The 26,083-nt window shown below is 39.6% G+C and overlaps 1 protein-coding gene and 1 pseudogene across 14 annotated transcripts in view; one reads left to right on the top strand and one right to left on the bottom strand.

Annotated features, from left to right (window-relative positions):
• The window catches only part of AMBRA1 (autophagy and beclin 1 regulator 1), a 179,668-nt gene that overhangs the window by 104,770 nt on the left and 48,815 nt on the right, over nt 1-26,083 (bottom strand). For 10 of the 14 annotated variants that reach the window (XM_037166185.2, XM_053673118.1, XM_037166187.2 and 7 more), the window contains one exon: nt 694-780. The exons of the other annotated variants lie outside the window; for them this stretch is intronic. In XM_037166185.2, coding sequence (XP_037022080.2) covers nt 694-780 — 87 coding nt within the window. The remainder of the gene's footprint in view (nt 1-693; nt 781-26,083) is intronic. 14 annotated transcript variants of the gene reach the window in all.
• On the top strand, nt 17,553-18,253 carry LOC119064445 (N-acylneuraminate-9-phosphatase-like; annotated as a pseudogene).

A 26,083-nucleotide genomic window follows, 5' to 3' on the forward strand; every position in this document is an offset into this window, starting at 1 on the left:
ACCTAAAAGGACTCCTCACTATAAATGTTATATATCAACTCCAAACTTGGTCCTTAGGTACCAGTATCAGATAAAGACAGGCCTTCAACTCATTTGAATTTTTTTTATTTCTTCAATAATTTTCCAAATGTCTTCTAATCAGTGTACATCAAGCACTTTAATAAAATTCCAACTTATTTAATTCATTTCCATTTGTCAGTTATCTCTTCCTTCAGATAGTCTCAAAAAATTCAACAACTGAATGAGCTTGATTTTTCTTTTTGATATTCTAAAATTCTCAAATGAGAGTAAGTAGGATTCTTTGTTTGAATTTATGGGTAATTTCCCTATTAATAACCAACTTTTATTTCCCTTTTGGTCATCCATCTGAATGGCAATAGCCACTCTGATAGAAGAAAAGGGATACATTCTATTCTGTGACTCTGCCAGTGGCCTCCTCAGGTCCCTCCTCTAGTGCCACATTTACAGAAGTGAACCCCAAAGGACAAGAGCTCAGTCATAACTCTGTCACCAGAGGTTCTGTTCACTTACCTGCAATACTTCCCAATCACCTGAACCACCTGTCTCAAAACTGTAACTGAAGAATAAAAGAGCACCAGGACCAGAGAGGCACAAAATGGGGCTTCCAACAGTTGGCAACCCCAAGGGCAGCCCCTCCCGCCCACTTAGTGCCATTTCTCACTTTGGCCTTACCTCGCTGGGTCTGGGTAAATTGGGTGCTCTCTGGATCCTGCTCCATCATAACGGGATAATGAAATGAGGGAAGATTCCAGCAGCCTCCTAGCAGAGATTAAAAAAATGGCAATAATCCCTGTCAATTACCAACTCAAGGTCATTCATAAGGAAAAATGGGGGGAAATAAATAACATCCCCCTCTGCAGCTAGCTAACACCTGTTATCTGGGATCACACCCTTCCTACAAGCTAAGTACTCAGAGACATAAATAAATGAAGAGCTACAAAGCTCTCACACTAGATATGTCCACTGTATTATGTAGAATACTCCTCTTCAATGAGAAATGAACAAGTATTTCAGAGACCTGATCTTATTTCTATTTGCCGTACTTCCAGTAGACAAACAGGAGATTAGGACTGACATGACACATAACTAAGAAAATTAGGCATACCAGAGATCATCGCATATGCCAACATTTATCTTGGTGTTTAGTTCCTCCATGTCATCCTAATCCACATCTACTCTGCTCAAACCTTTTTTTCTAAGAAAGAATTCCTGTTCCTCTCTTAACAACCGACATAAATTGTTAATTATATAATCTAACCCAATCATAAAGTAAACAGATCCTATGTGATACATTTTATTGAGCACTCTTTTTGATGCTAGGAAAATACTAAAGCACTTTGCATATATTTCTTTATTTAAACCTCACCACAACCTGAAAAAATAGGCATTACTATACATACATGAGAACACTGGGCTAGGTGGCACCCAGCTATTACATAATAGTGCCAAGGACTCCAGTGAAGGTCTGTCAACTCCAAAGTGCTTCAAACCGCTATGCTATGCTGCAGGACCTTCCAGGCTCCAGGAAGGTAAAAAGTACATATGTATCCACTGTGAGTCCAAGATAGAATGTGGGCTCAGTATTGCTGGATTTAACTATTTTTTAAGAGTAGCCAGAAATCTGGACTTTTGCATGAAATCTCCTGACTTAAATTTTAGCTAAAACATTTTTTTGCCCTTTTTGTACAAGGGCCAGTTAAAAATACATTTCATAACGTGGCCCAGGGACCTCCCCAGTTTGCCATGTCTGTCACACAGTTTCCCAGCTGAAGTGTGCCTTGGCAGTCAATTGAACTCCTGCCATGAAACACGTTTCTAAGGAAATAGTCTCAGAAATAAATGCATACTGTCCTCTCAAGCAGCATAGCATCTTGCTTGGCCCTCCCAGGAACAGGTCTCCAGCTCCCTGCCAGATTCGTCTTTAAAGCAAATTTGCAGAATAAGGACAGCAGCTACCAATCTTTCACAATTGAATTAGTTCAATTCACTATTATTAAAACCAGTTGGCTCTAAGGTATAGTCATGTGCAGGCACTCAAATCGACTGGCTCACAGAAGCATTTCCCCTAAGAGCCCAGAGAGGAGATACAGCAGAGGCCTAGTCAACCTGGCTTGCTACCTTTCCCACCCAACACAAACAACTATTAAAATGATGTTTCCTACCTAGAGAAGGCCTATAATCCCCACACTTAAGACACTTTAAAAGCCCAGGGGTGTCCAAACTTATGGTGTCTCTATGCCATGCTGGAAGAAGAGTTGTCTTGGGCCACATGTTAAATACAATCCAACACGTAATAACAAAAAAATCTCGTAATATTTTAAGTAAATGTACAATTTTGTGTTGGGCTGCATTAACAGCCATCCTGAGCTAAATGCAGCCGGGACACTCCTGCAAGTTTAAACCATTCTGAAGAGAGAATACAATGTAACCAAGAGGAAGAGAAGAAAGTAATAAAATACATCTCTCTGATTGAAGACCTGAATCTTCAATAATATCAGTTTACAGCAGCAGAAATGCTGTGTTTCATCAATTCTAAGACGTACTTCCTCCTCCACATTTAATGTATCTGAATTTGGAATGTATCTTGTAATAGTATGACACAGTTTAATTGGCAGGATTTTTTCCTTTCATAGGGGCACATAAAATAAGGGTGTGTCTTTGTGTCCCAAAATACAGAATGTTTGTGAGAGGATGGGGCAGTAAGACATACATAGACTGGAAGAAAAAAAGAAAAGTAGAATTATGAGAAGAGTATTCAGGATATTTATGCCATCTTACATAACACTTATTCATTATTAATGCATTAGTTCCATAAGGGGTGGGTGGGAGTTGCAGAATAAAAGCAAGATCTGAAAGCAGCTGACTGCCCAGGAACACCCAGAAGCTTCTTCCATCCAAAGGGCTCTGGAGTTAGTCCTGAACATCACTGAGCCCTGTCATGTTATGCTATAAATGGCTGCTTAGTAAGCAGGGGTCCTTTGGCAAGGAGCATCCTTCAGAGTGGCCAACATTTATCCTTAAGTATTTCTGCCTGGAAGATGATCCCACTAAGTTAGAAGGCCAGCAGGATCCTTTACTGTGCCAGAGCAGTGATAGTATTAAGAAAGATGAGATGACTTTTTAGGAATCCTGTGAAGGAGATTCCTGAATAAGAGTCAAATCTGGTCATTTCAATACTAATGATTTTATTTTATAAGCCTGCAAAGTCTACTTCCCACCCTAACTTCTTATCTTAACCAGAAGACTTTTTTAAATCAGAGTAAAACCAAAATGTTAAGCCTTGTCTCTGGGGAGTCCCTGATGAGGTTCTTTTGGAACATGCATCCCATGTGCCTACTTACTACAGATCTGTTGGCATCATTTGCTTCTCAGCAATAGAGTAGATTGGAAAGTCATATATATATATTTTATATATATATATATATATATATATATATATATATATATATATAATATATATATATATAGCATTTTAACTGCTAATACACAAAATCAGGAGAACCAAATGCTATCACTAGCCCAGTCCCCTTTACCTCACATATCACTGACGAAATACAAAGTTCTCTACTGCTACAACACAAATACTATCTGGAGAAATAAAAAAGTACTCCAATTGGTGTTGAATAAAGAAAGAACTAGAGTTACTAGATAAATAAATATCAATACCATTCCTAAGCATGCCAAAGAAAAACTTTCTCTTGTCCAGTTAGCTAATTGCAAAGAGCCTTCCATGAAAAATGACAGAAGAAAATAGAAAGGGATGGCTGCACCTTTTGTTCTGTCCACCACAAATGTGACTTGACTTAATAATCTACCATCCAATTTGTTAATGGAGTCAGGTAGGACTTAGGAGTTCAGGTAAGTTAGTTCAAGTTTGAAGCTACCACTTTATTTTGACCTATAATCTCAATTTAGAAATGTTTTAAAGAGTCATAGAAGCTCTGACGGGCAAAACAAAAACAAAACTTTTTACAAGTTTGCCTGATTTATACTCTCCACCAGTGGTTTTCAAATGAGGTACAACAGGGGTTATGCTATTTTGATCTGGGGGAAGGTAGAAAGAAAATAGTAGAACTTTTAATTTATAATGTATGACCATAATGTACAACACACACATGCATTGCTCAGAATGCTTTCACTGAGATTTTTTAAATTAGATTTCATTTATTTACTTTTAGAGAGAGAAAGGGAAAGGGAGGGAGAAAGAGGGGGAGAAAAACATCAATGTGTGAGAGATACATCAATCAGTTGCCTCCCACATGCCCCCAATTGAGGATCTGGCCTGCAAGCCAGGCATGCTCCCTGGCAGGGAACTGAACTTGCGACCTTTCAGTTTCACAGGCCAGTAAGTGCTCAATCCACTGAACCACAGCAGCCAGCTACGGCAACAGAGATACTTTTTAAGTCTGGAGTCCAATGCTCTATCAAACAACACACCACTTTAAGAAAACTCAATATTTACAAAATAGAATAACTACAAATATATAAAATATAACAACCATAAACAAGGCAGAGTTGAGTAATACTGATGGAGATAGGCCAAAAATATTTACTACCTGGCCCTTTACAGAAAAAATTTCACCCACCCTTGCTCTAAAATATTTGCTTACACACTTCCGGTCAAGATGGAGGCATAAGTAAACACACATCACCTCCTTGTACAACACAGCAAAAATTACAACTAAACTACAACTCTTACCCAGAATCATCAGAAAATCCAGCTGTATGGAAGTCTGACAACCAAGGAATTAAAGAATTAACATTCTTCCAGACGGGTAGGAAGGGTGGAAATGCAGAGACACGAATGGATGGTCCCACACGTACATGTGGTAGATAAAAGTCGGGAGGGATACCTCAGGATCTAGGGATCCAGCCCCACACCAGACCCCCCCCCAATGCCAGGAAGATAAGTCCCCATAACTTTTGACTATAACAATCTATGGGGGTTGAGGTAACAGAAGAAAATGAGGGATTCTCAAGTGTCTACTCTTAAAGAGCCTGCAGTGGACTTAAGACTTATGCAGATACACTCCCTCTAGGCAACAGCACTGGGAAATCAGCTTACAGGGCACCAGGGACATATAAGGAAAAACTGAAGTATCTGGCATCAGGGCGAGTACTGGAGAATAACTTCCTTCCAGACAAAACTCCAGAGGCCAGGCAGGAGCCACTGTTCCTTTTCTGGGCCATCCCCAACACAGAGCCACAGAGCAGGATGCCATATCTGAGACTCCATCAACCTGGTTCATACAGGGTACCCCATCCTGGTGATTACCTAAGGTTCTACCCCATCCATCTTAAGGGTGAGCTTAAGACAGGGAGTCAAAGCAGCTCTACCTAATATATAGACACAAACAAAAGAAGGCTGCCAAAATGAGACAAAAAAATATGGCTCAAATTAAAGAACAGAACAAAATTCCAGAAAAAGAACTAAACAAAATGGACATAAGAAATCTATCATCAGATGCAGAGCTCAAAACACTGGTTATTAGGATGCTCAAGGAACTCACTGGATACTTAAACAGCATAAAAAAGACCCAGAAGAAATAAGGTTACACTAAATGAAATAAAGAAAAATTTACAGGGAATCAACAGTGGATTGGATGAAGCCAAGAATCAAATTAATGATTTGGAACACACAGAAGAAAAAAAATTCAACCACAATAGCAAAAAGAAAAAAGAATACAAAAAAACAAGGACAGGTAAGGAGCCTCTGGTACAATTTCGAATGTACCAACATTCAAAGCATAGGGATGTCAGAAGGAGAAGAGAAAAAGCAAGAAATTGAAAACTTATTTGAAAAAATGAAGGAAAACTTCCCTAATTTGGTGAAGGAAATAAGACATAAGTCCAGGAAACACAGAGAGTCCAAAACAAGATGGACCCAAAGAGGACCACATCAAACACATCATAATTAAAACGCCAAAGGCTAAAGATAAAGAGAGAATCTTAAAAGCAGCAAGAGAAAAGCAGAGCGTTACCTACAAAGGAGTTCCCTTAAGACTTTTGAATTCTCAAAAGAAACTTTGCAGGCAAGAAGGAATTGGCAAAAAGTTCTCAAAGTGATGAAAAGCAAGGACTTACCATTTAAATTACTCTATCCAGCAAAGCTATCCTTTAGAATGGAAGGTCAGATAAAGTACTTCCCAGACAAGGCAAAGCTAAAAGAGTTTATCATCACCAAGCCATCAGTTTATATGAAATGTTAAAGGGACTTATTTAAGAAAAATATCAAAACTATGAACATTAGCCCTGGCTGGTGTAGCACAGTGGACTGAGCGTGGGCCTGTGAACCAAACAACCTCAGTCTGATTCCCAGTCAGGGCACATGCCTGGGTTGCAGGCCAGTCCCCAGCAGGGGGTGCACAAGAGGCAACCATACATTGATATTTCTCTCCCTCTCTCTTTCCCTTCCCTCTAAAAATAAATAAAATCTTAAAAAAAAAAACAACTATGAACATTAAAATGGCAATAAAGCCCTGGCTACTGGTGTGGCTCAGTGGATTGAGCACTGACCTGCAAACCAAAAGGTCCCCAGAACTGATCAATGTATCTGTCATATGTTGATGTTTCTTTCCCTCTCTTTTTCCCTCCCTTCCCCTCTCTCTAAAAGTAAATAAATAAAATCTACTAAAATGGCAATAAATTCATAACTATCAACAATTAAACCTAAAAAACAAATTGAGCAAACAGAACAGAAACATAATCATAGATACGGAGGTCATTTGGATGGTTATCAGTTGGGAGGAGGGGAAGGGGGAGAACGGAGGAACAGGGGCAGGGATTAAGAAGTAGAAATTGGTAGGTACAGAACAGGTAGGCAGGGCGATGTTGAGAGCAGTGTAGGAAATGGAGTAGCCAAAGAACTAAACATGTATGACACATTGCATGAATTAAGGGAGGTACTGCTAGAGAGAATGGGGTACTGGGTGGAGGGGGAAAATGGAGAAAAACTGGACAACTGTAATAGCATAATCAATAAAATATATTAAAAAGAAATGAAATATTTGCTTACATAAAACCCGTTGAAAAATAAGGTATAGCCAGTAAGGATTAGAACAAAAAAACAAAATCAATGTATTACACACTAGAGTTATCAAAAATAATTATTAAACCCTGCTAAAGATCATAAGTCAAGCTATAAAATTTCTAAAATTTAAAATAAATACTACTATTTATTTCTTCCCTGACTAATACTTTGAATATGTATAAGGGGGCTCCCTAAATCAGCTGTATCCTTTGATGTCTACGAAAACAGTAAAAAAAAAATAGTGGAAGAAAGCTGTGGAAAAGAACAGTGTTACCAGGGCAGATGATAAGTCATCCAAAAGAAAAGAATCTTTGTTTCTAATTCAATGAATATCAGGATTGAGCAACAGAAAGTTTGGGTACTAGTCTAGACAGAATAGACAAGCCAGTGACAGTAAACAATGATATCCTGAAGACATTCTTTCAACTAGTTGTCAGATCACAGAGAAAATCAATATCCTAAAGCCAACAAATGTTCCAATCTTCTACAATCACTGGAAACAAATGATGGCCAGAACTCTGTGACCTATACCAATATGGAAAGCCCTTTCCAATACAGAAGCTAAAATGCCACCAGTGCCCCATGATAAAGAATAATTGCCCAGCTTGGCTTTGATGTCTGAGTGACATCTGCTACTTCAGTTCAGGGGTGCCAAACCCAAACTAATAGCACCCTTCTATGAAGGAAGTAAAATCCAAATTCCTCGGCTTGGCATCCAAACTTGTGCAGCCAAATTCCTCATTTCTTCTGGATGTACTATATGCTCTACACCAGCAGTTTTCAAACTGTTTGGTCTCAAAACTCCTTTAACCCTCTGAGAACACCAAAGAACTTTTATTTCTAGAATGTCATCTATCAACGTTGACTATATTTGAAATTAAGACAAAAAATTTTAATGCACAAGCTACGGTCCACTAGCCATCAGGCTAATTAACTTCATTACACGTTGTGTAGTGTCCAGAAAACTCCACTGAATACTCATGAAGTATGAATGAAAAACACAAAGAACAACAGCATTTCAGTTTTGTCTTCAGGTATCTCAGGGCACACTTTGGGAACCATTTCTCTAGCTAAATTAAATAAACACCCTTATTATCTATTTTTTTGGTTGGCCATTTCTTCTTTCTGGAAAGTTCTTCTCCATCTCTACCTGTAAAATTTCTTCAACAGCTCAAACACCTGACTGTTCCAGTTAGAAGTTCACTCTCCCTTCCTCACTGCCCCATAATATTTTGAAACCTCTCTTAAAAGGCCTTCTCCCAAGTCACCTTGTTACTGCAGTTACTTGTGTCTTATCTCTGCTACTAGACCACAAACTACATGAAAGCAGGCACTGGGTCCAAGTCATTTTTTATCTCCATTAAAATTCACACTAATTAACACATAATAGAAGGCCAGTAAATATCTAAGAGTAGCTCAGCATGCCTAAGTAGATCTGGAAGAATAAGCAGACATATCTGATTGCCCCTCACTGACCCTGTGACATTTAAAAACTGCTAGATGTCCAACAACTCATATTAAAATTCCTGAAAGAACAAGGTTTTCAGAAACTGCTTACATCACCCATCTTCCCTTTGGTCACTTAAACTACTTAGGTTAAAGTGCTGACATCGCTATTCCAATATATGTAGTGCACCCTGGTCCCTGGGAGGCTTATAAAATCATAAAGTCAGAGGCCAGCTACTTGCCTAGGAAGCTACCACTGATGCTCCTAGACAATATATTGCCAAAAGACACCTCACAGGATAAAGAAACCTCACAGGATAAAGAGGCCAATGTTTTCAGGGGGACAAAGGGGCAGGAATACAAGGAAACCAGGAGGCACTGTTGCCCTCTTCATTTCTGAATCAGGCTCTGCCAGCTCCAGATCTCTGCCTTGGCGCATGCCTGGGCTGGGAGATGACAAGCCCTTATTCTTTGTAAAAAATAATTGTGTGTTCTGAAACGACACCTCTATTATGATTTCCAAATTGACATCTCTGCTTTAAAGCGGAGGCATGAGAGCCTCCCCATTTCACACACTGGCAATTATCGTTTAAGTTATCCAAAGATAGGTGCTCATCTGATCACTCCAGGGCCCCCCAGTTTCTGGGGGTGCAATTGTAGCACATGATGCAGTTGCCAGCAGAGCCTGGCAGGCAATTCCTGCCCCTGCTCTGGGGTATACCAAGGCAAAATGGCACTCCTATAAGGCTACCCTCAGGAAAAAACAAACACACTACCTGAAGAACTAACAGCTCACATTGAGATAATAGGCCTTATTTTACTATCATCAATCATAAACAATTCGTGGAGTTCAAAACAATGACTTACACCAAAAAAGCTTTAAAATATCTTTACAAATCATTAATGTATCCCTCAGTGCCTCTGTGTATTGGGTGATAGGTGGTAAAACATCAGAGTACAACAAAAGGAAAGATGCTGGAAACCGAACTCGCATGTGGTGCACAACTGTATATCTAGCTGTATAAAAAGTCTTGCCTAAAAAGTCAGCCAGATCCTTCTGGGAGCATCTGACCCTCTGCTGTTTGGTGGGTGGTTCTTTTTAACACAACTGTAAAATGAGTGGTACTATGCTTAGCTCTTATATATCCTCAACAAATTGCACTATAGTTATGGAACTTTGGTCTATATTAAAAACTCACTTTTGTCAGCATCTGAACCCAAAGGCCCAAAGTAATCTACATGGACGTGTGTACTCTACCTACAAATCCATTTTCTCTGGGAGAACTGGGTAGTCTGCTTACACACCAGACTTCTTTTTGTTTCAACTAGAATTTAGATCAGAGCCTTTTCACCAAAGGTTGAGTAAGAGTGTATGAAAAGTTCCACAGCTAGTTCTGATACTCACATGCACACATCCCCCCACAAAAAGCAGCTGTGATATACAGGTTTAGATTCTAATTAAGAGGTAGTACATCCTGACTGATTGGTTGTGCCCCCCCACCAAATCAAGAAGAGGTTTACATAATTCAATAACCCTGAATTCTCAGCTAATTTCATTCAGAATAGACAACTGGAAAAAAAAAAGTCTATCTCTAGACACCCTAGTTCTACAAAGAATATATTGGTAGAATAATTTATTGTTCAACTGCAGCAAACTTGTAGATTTCTCCTTATTTTTCACATTCTTGTTCCTGACCTAAAATTTTAAAAAATCCTTGACCAAAGGCATTTGCTGTTAAGTGACAGGCTACTGACCTTGGTATATTGCAGACACTGTACTCTATAATATGAAGCAAAACCTTAGAGCCAACATTAGAGTTAGTAAATAAAGCCTTACAACAATGAGGAAAGAGGAATGCACAGTGGACTTGGGCATTTATTAACCAGAGGCAAAGAAGCAGCCTTCCTGGTTCATGTCTATTCAAGTAATGAGGTTTCTGGCATCTACAGAAATAGACAAGAGGGCAGAGACTCTATCTACCTGGGACCCCAGACAATCCAACCCTAGAGCTAACACAAAGCTCAGAGTACAATCACTTTTCTTCTACCCTGGGTTCATTATGAATGGCTGCTTCTCTAAGTAACATTTGATTTTTACTGCTTCACCTTTTGGTACACTGCTTGCCCTTTCACCCTGATCCTGACTTCAACAACCTTCTTGATTTCCTTTTGGACTCAGCATTTGACTCCAATGGAATAATTTTTCCACCATTTCCCTCTGTCTAGACAACATGAAATTGTCATAAATGACACCTAAAGTACAATTAATAGAGAAACTGCAATTTCCACTCTCCTCCCCCATTCCCCAAAAGAATCGCTCCCCAGAAGACTCGCACATTAACATCCTCCGGCATGTCAATCAGTACTACCCTGAAGATTAACTCTGTGGAGCCTGGAAGCCATTTAATTTCCAGCTCCCTAAATATTTGTGCATTTCCCCCTTCTACTATAATTAGAAAGTAAACTGCCTTCTTTTCACTAGCACTAATGGTTATAATCTCAGAGATCTGAATGCCCGCTGAATCGATACCTGTTACAAACACCGCAGCTGGATTTGATTTAGGGGTAACACAGACAAAAGCACAAAGACAAGGCAAAAGAGGAGCGAGGCAATGGGAGGAAGGCATGACTCAAGACCATCAGAACCAGGCAGTTCTATTGTAACTATTATAAAAATACGATGGCTTGAAGCCAGTGCCTTGTGACATGTTAATACTAAAGAAACAACAAAATCACAGGACAGCAAATCATGACATAACTTACTGGTGGTTTAGAACAGTAGGGGTTCCCCCAGGAGTTATACAGCACTGTCTAGAAACGTTTTTTGGTTACTGCAACAGGGTGGGGGGAACACACTAGAATCCAGTAGCAAATGAAGGCCAGGTATGCTGATAAACCTCCTTCAATGTACAGGACAGCCTCCCACAATAAAGAATTGTCCAGCCCTAAATATCCAAATCACTGCTATTGAGAAACCTTCTGATAATATCTTAATAGTCTGCCTAGCCAAGAGAAATTCTGAATAACATATGAGGCATACTCTGATTTCCCTTCAGATTGTATAAATTTTTCCCTCTTTATTAATATATGAGGGAAGTCAATGCTTTAACTTTAGAATTAGAATGCAATTGAAATTCATCACCTGCGTCACTAGTTGTATGACCTTAGGCAAGTTCATTATCCTCAGCATCCAATTTTTAAAAATCCCTATTTCACAAGGTTGTGATGATTAAGTAAGAGCATATGTAAAGTATAGTAGCCAGCACATAGTTTAATAAATAGTGATTAAGTTTTCCTTCCTTGTGTTACAACTCCCAAAGTGTATACAGGGAACATGATGCATTTTGGCCACCCAAGTCCCTCTGCCTTAAAAAAGTGGTTTCTGCCCTGGCTGGTGTGGCTCAGTGGAATGAGCGCGGGCCTGGGAACCAGACAACCACGGTTCAATTCCCAGTCAGGGCACATGCCTAGGTTGCAGGCCAGTTCCCAGTAGGGGACACACGAGAGGCAACCATACATCGATGTTTCTCTCCCTATCTCCTTCCCTTCCCCTCTAAAGATAAATAAATAAAATCTTTTAAAAAAAAAGCAAACAGATATACTTCTGCCAAGATGGAGGCATAGATGGAGACGCCGTGCTTTCTCACACAACCAAGTTTAGAGACAACAAAATATTAGCAACAGAAAACACAGCCAGAACACAGAATATTGACCTTTTCGGAAGTCTGATGACAACGAATCCTTCAGCCTCACCGGTAGGAGGGGCAAAGCCAGCAGCTGGCGGAGCGGGGTTGCACAGGAAAACTCGGTCAGACGGACTCAGGCACACGGAACCCAGGCGTGGGGTTGCAAAGGGCGGACCCAGTGAGCGACCCAGGGAGCGACCTGTAGACCCAGCGAGGGCACAGGGCAGCAGGTTGACTGTGGTGGCACATTCCTGCGCAGACAGACCAGCCAGGGAGTGGGCAGCGAGACGGGACCCAGCAGGCCCCAGCAGCGGGAGCCAGCAGAGGGGGGCCGCCATTTCCCTGATCTGACCCTGCCCCCACATACAGCGTCACAATCCAGCAACCTGAGCGGCCCTACCCTGGTGAACACCAAGGCTCCGCTCCTCACCCAATGAGAAGCAGGAGAGGGGGACACCATTTCCCCCCTCTGACCCCGCCCCCACATACAGTGTCACAACCCAGTGACCCCGCCCTAGTGACCCCCCCCAAGGCTCCACTCCTCCTACGTAATGGGCGCGAACAGACCAAAAATGGCTCAAGAAGATCTCAAAGCCCCAGAACCCACAACTCTAAGCAACAAAGAAATAGCAAAACTTTCAGATGCACAGTTCAAAACACTGGTGATCAGGATGCTCACAGAACTGGTTGATTTTAGTCACAAATTAGAGGAACATATGGAAGCTAAGCTAATTCAAATGAAGGGAAATACACAGGAAACCAATAGTAATGGAAAGGAAACTGGGACTCAAATCAAAGAAGTGGACCAGAAGGAGGAAAAAATGACCAAACAGGAAAATATGAAGAAACAAGAATTCAAAAAAAGGAGGAGAGACTTAGGAACCTCCAGGACATCTTTAAAAGCTCCAACATCCAAATTATAGGGGTACCAGAAGGGGGAAAGGAACAGCCACCAGTAGAAAACTTATTTAAACAAATAATAAAGGAGAATTTCCCCAATCTGGCAAAGGAAATAGACTTTCAGGAAATCCAGGAAGCTCAGAGTCCCAAAGAAGTTGGACCCAAGAAGAAACACACCAAAGCACATCATAATTACATTAGCCAACATTAAAATGAAGGAGAGAATCCTAGAAGCAGCAAGAGATAAGGGGACAGTCACCTACAAAGGAGTTCCTGTCAGACTGTCAGCTGATTTCTCAAAAGAGACCTTACAGGCAAGAAGGGGCTGGAAAGAGGTATTCCAAGTCATGAAATCCAAAGACCTACAACCAAGATTACTCTATTCAGCAAAACTTTCATTTAGAATGAAGGACAGATAAAGTGCTTCTCAGATCAGATCAAATTCAAGGAGTTCATCATCACCAAGCCCTTATTATATGAAACATTAAAGGGACTTAGAAAAAGAAGATAAAAAATATGAACAGTGAAAGAACAGCAAACTCACAATTATTAACAACCACATCTAAAACAAAAGCAAACTAAAAGGACAGCTAGATCAGGAGCGGAAACACAGAAATGAAGATCTCAAGGAGGGTTAGCAACAGGGGAGGGGGAGGAGGAGAAGGGGGGAGAAGGTACAGAAAATAAGTAGCATAGACGGTAGGTAGAAAATAGATAGGGGAGGGCAAGAATAGTAGGGGAAATATAGAATCTAAAGAACTTGAGACATATGGTCATAAACTAAAGGGGGGAATGGTGGGGGTGGGGAGGTGCAGGGTGGAGGGGAATGAAGGGGGGAATAGAACAACTGTAATGGCATAATCAATAAAATTTAAAAAAATAAAAGAGTAAAAAAAAAAACCCCAAAAAACTAAAAAAGTGGTTTCTTAGACAGAGACACATGTACTGGAAAGGCATAAACATGGTTATCTGAACCTTAAGAATCACAAGAATCTCGCTCAAATAAACCAACAAGAACAGTCAGTCATCTATCCACCAATCTGTCTGTTGCTCTATCCAACCACTTGATTCAAGCCCCAATTATTTACTGAGTGCCTACTTCTGGGTATATATTACTACATAAAATAAGTATGGTACATGTAGTAGCTAGTCTCCAAAGATAGACCCCAACGAACCATACTTCTTAGTTTTCTTGCCCGTGTGTGGTTCCCTCCCAAACTAAATCTAGGCTAGTTTGTTTTGTGCTCTAATCAAGAGAATGTGCCAAGCTGTGCCAGTTATGGGGGCATCCATTTCCTCCCTCTTGGAACTATCACTTTTAGAAGCTCCAAGCTGCTACATAAAAAATCTGCTGGAGAGGCCACATGAAGAGAGGCGTCCCTGAGACTACAAAGAGAGGGAGAAAGGCCTAGCTGTTGCAATTGAGCCTCCAAATGGCTCTAGAGAGACTCCAAGCAAGACCAGCAAAAGAACTTCCCAGCTGAGTCCAGAAAGGACAATGAAAGAGAATAAAATTATTATTTTAAGTCACTAAGTTTTGTTGTGTGGCTTGTTATACATCAGTAAATGAAGAAAATAGCCCCTGGTCTTGTGGAACTTTTGAGCTGGTCACAACAGTAGCATTAGAACTAATTTCAAGAAGTTACCTCACAAGCCCACAGTAATCACATCTGTACTCAAAGGAACCTTGGCCACTAAAGCAAAACATCAAACAAGACGTTTGGAAACAGACCTTTAACAATGAAACTCAATGCAAACTTGCTGTGAGTCCAAAATCATGAGATCTTGAGATGGGTCAGAAGGAACTCTTTCCTCTCTGTCTCTATCAGGCTCTCCAATTTTCCAAAACATGTCTGCCCTGAATGGCTCCCTCTCAATGCAGAAGGGAGTCCTAGAATTTGCGAAATTAAAACAATTTGTGCTCCCTCTCTTATTCCCTTATCAAGATGCTGGACCAGTTTTGTGTTGTTTGTTTTTTTGTGGGTTTTTTTTCACAGTACAAGAGTGTGCAGGAAAAATGAAGATAATATCCCATTCCCTTGTTTTGTACCAAACTACTTTCTGTATTAGTGAACTTTCTAAAATAGAATCTCATTGTCTCTATAGTAAGTAACTAATGGAAGTAACCTACCAGCCCTACCTCGATAGCTGTATTTCAAGGCACCTCACATTTTTATTTACTTAGTTTACTCCAATTTTACATGGTGAGATTTCAGATACTTTATGAATACTGATGTCCAAAAAATGATATTGACAAAAAAGAAAATAACCTGGCAAAAGAAGAGGATTTTTTTTTCTTTTTTTGGGAGCAGAGTAATAATGGCAAAAGGGAGAAAAAGAGTAGGCATTTCTTAAGCACCTAAACTTTGTAAAAGCAACTGATGTTTAATTTATTTAACCCTCACGTACGATTTTAAAATTGAGGGAGTTGAGGTTTAGAGAGTCTACTTAACCTGCCCGAGGTTAAACAGAGCCAGAATTTGAGCCTAGTGTTGCTCAACTCCAAATCATTCTGTCAGAACATGAGAGAAAAAAGAAAACCTAAGAAGATCACAAGAGTTAAAGCATCACAGAAGCCAGGAAAAAAAAAAAAGGTGATGGATAGGGGTTAATATCCGATATTACTAAAGAACTCAACTTGACATTAATAATAATAATAATCCAATTAAAAATGGGCAGAAGGCCTGAATAGACACTACTTTAAAGATGACATGCAGATGGCCAACAGACATTTGAAAACATGCTCAATGTTACTAATCATCACAGAAATGTAAACTAAAACCACAATGAAATATCACCTCACACCTGTCAGAATGGCTATCATCAATAAATGAACAAACAACAAGTGTTGGTGAGGATGTGGAAAAAGGGGAACCCTTGTGCACTACTGCTTCCCCATGCACTAATACAGATTGTTGTCGCCACTATGGAAAACAGTATGAAGATTCTTATCACCCAGCAATTCTACTTCTGGGTAAATTTCCAAAGAAACATAAGATACTAAATCAAAAAAATATAGATAACACTACGTTTACTGCAGCATTATTTACAATCGCCAAGTTATGAAAGCAACCCATGCGCAGTACCTGACTATTTAGTCAGGGGCACTGACCTCTTTTCCCTTAGACTATCAAATAAAAAAAATGACAATAACCATCTGGTAGAAATGCCCTGTCCTAAACCATAAATATATAGGTTATATAGTAGAGTTGCATCTTATTGGTCACTCTCATAATAAGATTGTGTCTGACTGATTAATTCCTGGTATCAGAAATCCTTATATATAAGCATAGGCACCAGATTTTTCAAAAAAGTCACTTGGGGCCAAAAAGGGTATACAATTACTATTATTATTATTTTTTGGTAAATTAATCAAAATTACACCCATTTTTTCCAGATTAGCAAAAAATGTAATAAAATGCATTAAAATAAACATAAATACATAAAATCTTTAAAAAACAGAAAATAACAATGTTGGCAAGGATATGAAAATATTAGCACCCCTGTCCACACTTGGTAGGATTATAAAATGGTACAGCCACTATGAAAAACAATACAGAGGTTCCTCAAAAAATTTAAAATGGAACTACCACATATGATCCATTAATCTCACTTTTGAGTACACATCCAAAAGAATCGACATAGTTGTACACTGATGTTCACTGCAAAATTATTCACAATAGCCAAGATGTGGAAGCAACCTAAATGTCCATCAACAGATGAGGGGATAAACAAAATGTGGTGTATGCATACAATGGAATATTATTCTGCCTTCAAAAACAAGAAAATCTTGTCACATGATGCAACATGGATGAACCTAAAGGACACTATGCGAAATGAAGTAAGGCAGTCACCAAAAGACATGGACATTCCACGTATGTGAGGTATCTAAAGTAATCAAACTCACAGAAAAAGAAAAGAGAAGGGTGGTTACCAGGGGACAGGGGCAAGAAAATGAGTAATTGTTCAATTACAGTATTTTACTAATACAAAAAGCGAAAGTTCTAGAAATCTGTTGTACAACTACATGCATACATACACTTAACAATGCTATACATTTAAAAATTGTTAAGAGGTCTGCCCTGTCCAGGAGGCTCAATTAGTTGAAGCATGCTCCCGTATACTAAAAGGTTGTGGGTTTGATTCCTGGTCAGGGCATGTACCTAAGTTGCAGGTTTAATCCCTGGTAGGTAGGGGTGCCTATGAGAGCCAACCAATTTTTCAATGTTTCTAGCTCCTTTCCTCGCTCTCTCTAATACCAAGAAACATATTCTTGGAAATCTTGGATGAGGATAATAAAATAAATAATATAAAAATCATCAAGAGAATAGATTCATGTGGATTTCTTAAATCACAGTAAGAAAAAAAGTGTAGCCCTTGAGCCGCCTTATGCTTGCACAGCTATAACTTGGAGTTAGAGTGTCATGCCTGCCCTTGGCTAAACCCACAAACCGTTTCCTCTAACCTGGATGGACAACATGCTCATTGACACAGCTGGGGGGGGGGGGCAAGTACAAAAGGTAGTAAAACTTTTACAGTGAAAATAACATTTCAAAGAAGAGGCTGAAATCATTTGTGACAAAGTTCAAGTTAAACTAGAAAGGAATGTTTTCAACCTTCCAATCCATGCATTAGTGTTCTATGGACTTCACACTGGGAAGAAGTAATTCAGGAAACAAAGGGTGGTACAGCCAATATGAAACTGGATGAAGAATGTTATTTTCTGCGTAAATCTACACATTTACAGCATATGACACTAGCAGAAGTCAAAGCCATGCTCACTGAACTTCAAAAGATCTGGTTGCTTTTATTAACAAATGGAAACATATGGACCCAGAGGGAGATGACTGAAGCTTGTGCCTGTCAGTCCTATTCTGATGCTATTGTGGTAGGTGGAGAACTAAGAAAAGAGAAACCAACACCTTCCATATTTTATTACTGCTGTGATCTCCTCTGGGGACAGCCTGGGGACAGTGTGATGGTTAGTGATGCACTAGAAAACGATATACAAGGAGGCCTCAATGCAGGGCTGAAAGTAACAGTCTGGATATGTAAAAATGGAATACTGCCACTGAAGTTATCATCCATGCCACACTATATAGTTCCTTCTGTGCTAAAGTTACCTGTTCTTTTACAAAGTATAGACCACAAAGTCAGTATGTCAACTTAAAGCAAATAAAAGGGCATGGTTGTGTATGTTACAGGATTTGAACTAAGAAAAGTTAAAGCGTTCCATATATTATACAGTTGTCCCTTACTGTATTGAAGTTCACTTCTTTCGGCTTCACTGTATCACGTGTTTTTTTTTTTTCCAAAAAATATATCTAATTCTGTATCTCAGGGTTTTCCCTATATTGCAGGATTTTGCAGTATATAGGTATATAATATTTATGATTTTAATTATTTTTACCTAAAAAATTTAAAACAATATAAAAATGTTAATTCAGACATTTTAAAAGAATATTGAATCGAAATAAACTACAGTTTGTATTTCATCAGTGGATGAATACCGTACTGTACACAATGGAAATGCAGTATGTCACTACTGCTTGCCCAAGTTTGCCAACTTGAGATTGTACATGGCACATTATTGGCTGATAGAATGGAAGGCGACCAATCACAGCACTGTGTTCTGTATCCTGGGCACTGGTTGGCTCAGTGACCGTAGCATCAATGTTTGCTCTCCCGCACTGTGCCCATGTGTTCAGCATCTCTCCTTGTTCAGCACCTCACATTGAGGTCTGATCACTGTGCATAGTGTTGCTCTGCGGTGTTGTGTTTTTGTGAAACTTTCATAAAAGTTTGAATTTATTTCAAACCCTACGATGCCACCCAAATGTTCTGCGCCTTCTAAGGCTTCTGGCAGTGAACCCAAGCACCAAAGGAATATGCTTACCATCAAAGAAAAGGAACTTCTTGACATGTTAAAGGAAGACAAAAGCTACACGGCTGTAGGCCGCCATTATAGGATCAAAGATCTACTGTTCACTACATAAAGAAAGACGAGAAGAATATTAGGTCTACAGCAACAATGACTTTTAACAAGACTGCAAAGAGGGTGGTCACTTCCCACAATAAGGCCATTGTGAGGAAGGAGTCTGCATTGGCCCTGTGGATAAATGACTGCAGGAAGAAGAATATCTTGCTGGATACCAACACCATCCGGACAAATGTCAAGAAACTTTATGATTGTTTTGCAGAAAGCACAGGCATTCATAATGGTGATGATGATGAAGACAAGGACAACAACACAGAAACAGGACTGTTGAGTGCTTCTCCCACCAGACCAATCCCATTCAGTGCCAGCAAGGGCTTGTTTGGCAAATTTCAGAGATGCTTTGGACCCAAGAGCATTTCTCTTCATGGAGAAGCTAAGCTGCCTCTGCAAATAAAAAGCAGCGCCAGCAACTCCCCATGACTATGTTCATCACTCAGGCTAACAGATCAGTTACGCCCATGCCTTTAGTGGAAATAGAAGTTACGCCCAGGGTGAAGATACTACACCACCTGATGAAGCGCCTGATGAAGTGGTGCCTTCAGAAGAGCTGTAATGCTCTTCTTAGCTTTGCAGTACATTCATTTCATCATCATCACCTTCAATGCCATCAGTACTGCACAACTACATAATTCATGATATTCATCATTCAAGCTATAGTATACTTCACTGGTGAGTACTCATATAGAATTTTATGTGTTGTTAAAATCACATAGGTTTAAGAGTGTAGAGAGTGTTTAAGAGTATATGAAGTGTTTATAAGAAAGTGGGAAAGGTTTATAGGAGTGTAGGAAGGGTTTATAAAGTCTTAAAATATATATAAATAATAAAATTAATATAACGCTGCTACTTCACTTATATTTTCACCTATTGTGGGGGTCTCTGGAACGTAGCTCCCGCAATAGGTGAGGGATCACTGTAACCCAATCTAAGAATAATTTTATTTATAATGTAATAGCCAACCACCCATTGACTGGTATTTATATCTGGAAGTCTAGAATAAATTAGTACAAGTTACTTTCAGCGACTGAGTCAACTTGACAAAATATATTATTTGTTAATCTGTGATGTGAAGTTTTTAAAAATTTATTTTATTAATCTTTTAGTATCTCAGATCCTAGAAGATACCAGCAGGATAACTTATGCATGGGTGCATAAATATAGGTTTTATGTGCTATCTTAAAATAGATTTTTAAAAATATTTTATTTATTTATCTTTAGAGGGGAAGGGAAGGAGAGAGGGAGAGAAACATCAATGTGTGGTTGCTTTTCGTGCGTCCCCTGCGGGGAACTGGCCTGCAGGGACCTGGTCTGCAACCCAGGCATGTGCCCTGACTGGGAATCGAACCGCGATTGTCTGATTCGCAGGCCCGCGCTCAATCCATAAAATAGATATTTTTTTAATTAAAAAAATTTTTTTTTTAATTTTTTTTTAAAGATTTTATTTATTTATCTTCAGAGGGGAAGGGAAGGAGAGAGGGAGAGAAACATCAATGTACGGTTGCCTTTTGTGCATCTCCTGCTGGGAACTGGCCTGCAGGGAACAGGTCTGCAACCCAGGCATGTGCCCTGACTGGGAATCGAACCGCGATTGTCTGGTTCGCAGGCCCGCACTCAATCCACTCACTGAGCTACACCAGCCAGGTTAATTAAAAATTTTTTTAAATTTAATTTTAGAGAGAGGAAGAGAGAGAAACATTGACTTCGTTTTTGCACATATACATGCATTCATTGGTTGCTTCTTTTGTTTACTAAAAAGTATTTTTAGCCCTGGCTGGGGTGGCTCAATGGATTGAGTACCAGCTTGTGAACGAACAGAGGGATGGCTGTTTTGATTCCTGGTTGGGGCACACGCCTGGGTTGCAGGATGGGTCCCAGTGGGGTATGCACATGAGAGGCAACTACACATTGATATTTCTCTCCTTCTCCCTCCCATTTCCCCCTCTCTAAAAATAAATAAATAAATAAATCTTTTTTAAAAAGAAAAACATATTTTAAAAAGTATTTTAAAATTTTATTGAGTATGCTATTACAGTTGTCCTGATTTTTTCCCCTTTGCCCACCTCAACACAGCAGCCACCACTTCCTCAGGTAATCCCCACACCACTGTTCATGTTGATGGCTCATGGATAGGTACTTTGGCTACTCCATTTCCTATACCGCACTTTATAGCCCCACTGCTGATCTGTAACTGCCTATTTGAACTTTAAAAAAACAGTAATATTGAATGTAAGCTGTAATTGAAGATTTTATTTATTGACTTTTAGAGAGGGGGGAAGAAGGGAGAAAGAGGAAGAGAAACAGCAATGTGTGAAAGACACATGGGCCTCTTGCATGTCCCCAACTAGGGAACCCAGCCCACAACTAGGCTTGTGCCCTGACCAGGAATCAAACCAGTGACCCTTTGGCTTGCAGTCCAGCACTCAATCCATTGAGTCACACCAGACAGAGCACTATTTGAACTTCTTAATCCCCTTACCCCATTTCCCCACACCCTCTACCCATCTGGCAACCAACAAAATACTCTCCGTATCTATGATTCTGACTCTGTTCTCATTTGCTTTGTTTTTAAGATTCAATTATTGATATGTATTTATTGCCATTTTATTGTTCATAGTTTTGATCTTCATTTTCCTTAAATAAGTCTCTTTAACATTTCAAATAATAATGGGTTGGTGATGAACTCCTTTAATTTTTTCTTGTCTAGGAAACTCTTTATCTGCCCTTCAATTCTAAATGATAGCTTTGCTGGGTAGAGCAATGTTGCCTGTGGGTCCGTTTTTCATGACTTAATTCGTATTGCCAGTCCCTTCTAGCCTGAAAAGTATTTTTTTGAGAAATCAACTGACAGTCTTATGGGAACTCACCTATAGGTAACTAACTACTTTTAAGAGTCTCTCTTTAACATTTAGCATTTTAATTATGATCTGTCTTGGAGTGGGTCTCTTTGCCCACTGTTAAGAGACTCTGTGCTTCCTGGACTTGCATGTCTATTTCTTTCACCTAATTAGGAGAGTTTTCTTTCATAATTTTTTCAAATAGATTTCCAATTTCTTGCTCTTTCTCTTCTCCTTCTGGCACCCCTATGATGCAAATATTGGACCTCTTGAAGTTGTCCCAGAGGCTGCTTACAGCATCCTAGCTTTTTTTAAAATTACTTTTTCATCTTTGTTGTTCTAATTGGTTGTTTTTTGCTTCCTTATGTTGCAAACCATCAAACTGATTGTCAACTACATTCACTCTGTTGTTTCCCTCTAAATTTTTCTTTATTTTAATTAGTGTATTCTTCATTTCTTACTGGATATTTTTATGCTGTGGAGGTCCTCACTAAGTACCTTGAGTATCCTTATAACCAGGGTTTTGAACTCTGTATCTGATAGGTTGCTTATCTTCATTTTGTTTAGTTCTTTTTTGGGGTTCTGATCTCTGCTTTCATTTGAGCCATGTTTCTTTCTCTCCTCATTTTGGCAGCCATCTGTGTTTCTTTCTGTATTAGTTAAAACTGCTATGACTCCCTGCGTTGGTAGCGTGGCCTAATGTAATAGGTGTCCTGAGGGTCCAGCAGCAGAGTCCTCTATCACCCAAGCTGGGGACTCAAGATACACCCCTCCTACCAGTGTAGATAAATATGGTTTCTTTAATTCCGTGGTTGTCAGACTTCCATTCAACTCAATTTCTGACTGTTCTGTGTGATGGTTTTCCACATTTTAGTTGTAACTTTGATGTGGTTGTGCAAGAAGGCAAATTGTGTTTACCTATGCTGCCACCTTGACTGCACTGGCTGCTTTTTGGTACAAACCATTTTCAGGGTGCCATTTTAATATCTGACTGGCTCTTCTTAATGTTGTCATCTGCCTTATGTCTCCTGTTTTTCAAGGTCTTGGTAATATATTACTGTTTCACAAATTTTTTATATCTAATTCAAGGTTCACTTTGAGTTTACTAATTAATTATTGTAATACAAAACATTTTACAACTAGAAAAATTTTCCAAGATAGTCTCATGAGTTCACCAACTTCATGTAAAATGGTAATGGTAAACAAAAAATGATGGGTTGTTTTTTTGGTAGAGTTTTTAAAAAATTTTTGCATAAGAAACTACTGATGTAAAATATTAGACAGGACTTCTGGTCAAGAGAGAGGTATAGGTAGACATGCTTCGCCTCCTCGTGCAACCATAAAAAGAAATAAGAATTACAACTAAATCTCAAATAACACCCAGAAGTGTCAGAAAACTGACCTGTATGGAAGTCCAACAAATAAGGACTTATTGAAGTCACAATCATCCAGATGGGGAGGAGGTGTGGAGATGCAGAGACATGGCAGAGAGGTGGCAGGTGCAGCAGGACAGGCACAGGCAGTCTCACATTCACGTGTGATGGATAAAAATTGGGAGTGAGACCTTGGGAACAAGTGATCCCAGCCCTAGGCCAGACCATACAGCCCATGGTTCCAGCACCAAGAAGATAAATCTCCATAACTTCTGGCTGTAAAAACCAATGGGGGTTGGGGCAGCATAAGAAACTGCCTGATTTTCAGGAAACTTTGCTTAAAAGGCCCGCATAGTTTTAAAACATATGCAAACGCACCCGCTCTGGAATTCAGCACCAGGAAAACAGCTCAAAGAGCACAAGTCACATACAGGGATTAGGTGAAGTGACTGGAAACAGGGCAAGTACCAGGCTAACCCTCAGAAACCAAACAGTGGTGTATCCTCTCTCTGAACCCTCCCTCCACACAAAGCCACAAAGTGGTGAAGTGGGTTGCTCCACCCTGGCTCCACACAATTTACAAGTACCTTTCACAGGGATTCAAAGCTACTCTACCTAATACATGGAAATGAACGAGGAGGCTGCCAAATTTTGGAGACAAAGAAATAAGGTCCAAATGAAAGAACAGAACAAAACCCCAGAAAAAGAACTAAACAAAATGGAGATAATCAACCTATCAGATGCAGAGTTCAGAATCAATAAAATGTACTTAAGAAAAAAATGATATAAAAAGATATTAGTCTCTGTTAGGACTTGTATGACTTTTTCATGTATCCTGTAATTCTATTACTTAGCTTCTAGATTATGCTTCTCCGTAAGTCTATTTCTTTAGCCAATTCTTTCCTGTCTACTACCAAGAACAGAATTTTTGACAATTTTGCAAAAGCCCTGATGTGCTTACTTCTCTTGATTTTCAAAAATGTGACTGTGCCGCTGACTGTTCCAGTGTACTGTTGGTATAAAGTTGAACATTTATGAATAGAGTGCATTCGTGTGTAGTTCCAGGTACGGCACCCCTGTGACCTCAATTATATTTTAGTTATTTAAAACTGTTAAGTTGGAAGATCTTTACAGAAAAATAATTATGTGTACAATTTCTCTAATAGATGATATGTCATACTGAGGGCTGGTCCCTGTGGCTATGCCACGGGCAGATATAGGCAGTGTCACATTCATTACTTTAACTGGGAACAGTTCGTTGCCTATAGATCACAGTATCTCAACAAGACAGCTCCTACGATGTAAGTGAGCAGTTCTTCAACAAAAGTGATCTGGAGGGTGAAAATAGAAATAACTGAGTTTCCTTGTCTTCTCAGCCTGTATTCTATACAGTGCAGTAAAGCAGTATTACTTTCCATTTACACCCATCCTTAGGGAAGGGCTTTGTGGTTTTCTACCTTCTAAGTGGAATGCTACAGAAGATATTAAGAAACCTTGGAATAGACCTATAGTTTTATTAATGTTGTTTTAGAATAATATTCCTTAAAATTAAAAATGAAACCCTGGCTGGTATAGCTCAGTGGATTGAGCATGGGCCTTCGAACCAAAAGATCGCAGTTCGATTCCCAGTCAGGGCACATGCCTGGGTTGCAGGCCAGTTCCCAGCAGGGGACACATGAAAGGCAACCATACATTGATATTTCTCTCCCTCTTTCTTTCCCTTCCCTTCTAAAGATAAATAAATAAATAATTTAAAGAATTAAAAATGAAAAAAAGAAAAGCAAAAAGGCAAAATAGGTTATATTTGCCATCAGAACAAACAAAGAAAGGGAGAAAAGCCATCTTGCTGAGGTGAAGTGGTCTAAGGAGACAGCAGGGAGATAGAGGAAAAGGAGAGAAATGCGTAAGACTATGTGGGGGGGGGAGTAAGAGACAAAAAGATTGACACACATACCCTCTGATGCAGCAAAGGAAAAGGGCACAATGCTAACAAGCTGCAATTCTCTTTCTATGACAAAGCCATTCTTTCAGCCTTTAGTTCCTTTATTATTACCATTTCCTTCTCATATGCTAACATTATTTTTAATTTTCTAGCAGGTGACACCCAAATCAAGCAGCCTTTTCAGTGGAACCCACCCCTCTGTCCAAGGTACTCTGCTCAAAGGGAGAAGTGCAAGCATTTTTCTCCAAGGTTTTATTTTACATAGTCCATGATTAAAGAGAGATTGCTTTCATACTGCATCACCTCACTCTACTCACTGAAGTATGCCAGCCAGCAAAAAGCTTGGTACCACCACTTTCCCTCTTTGGAAACAGAGGAGTTTATTAATTGTTGCTATTAAAAATTCAGGCAGCTTCTCAGGTGAGGGGGCTGTCAGCATGTCAGCCTCCAGCAGCAGTAGGGGAGCCCCTTGTGGATGAATTAGGCAGGATGCCTGGGGTACAGGGTACTGCAATGTCCAGTGCCTCCCCCTAATGGAGCCAAGTGGTAAGGCACTTAGAAGATACTTGGCTACACAGAACCATCAACTAATTTGCTTCAACTCATGGAATAGTAACCAACACAAAATTGGAAATAAGTAGGAAACATAAATGTGTAAAGTCAACCCAGTGCAGATTAAGGCACAAAGAAAGTCCATGCCTTGAGTAAAGGGGTACCAACTACCCAACTCTTGCTGATTGTTATTAAATGGAAGTACAGACCAGATGCTTCCCATTTTTTTCAGTAGAACCCAGAAAGCTGTCACTTATGTGGGGAAAAAAATAAATTTTTAGAAACAGTATGAGGGCCAAAC

The sequence above is a fragment of the Artibeus jamaicensis genome, unplaced genomic scaffold (assembly GCF_021234435.1).
Source record: "Artibeus jamaicensis isolate MK-2021 breed Jamaican fruit bat unplaced genomic scaffold, CSHL_Jam_final contig_797, whole genome shotgun sequence".
Taxonomy (NCBI): Eukaryota; Metazoa; Chordata; class Mammalia; order Chiroptera; family Phyllostomidae; genus Artibeus; species Artibeus jamaicensis.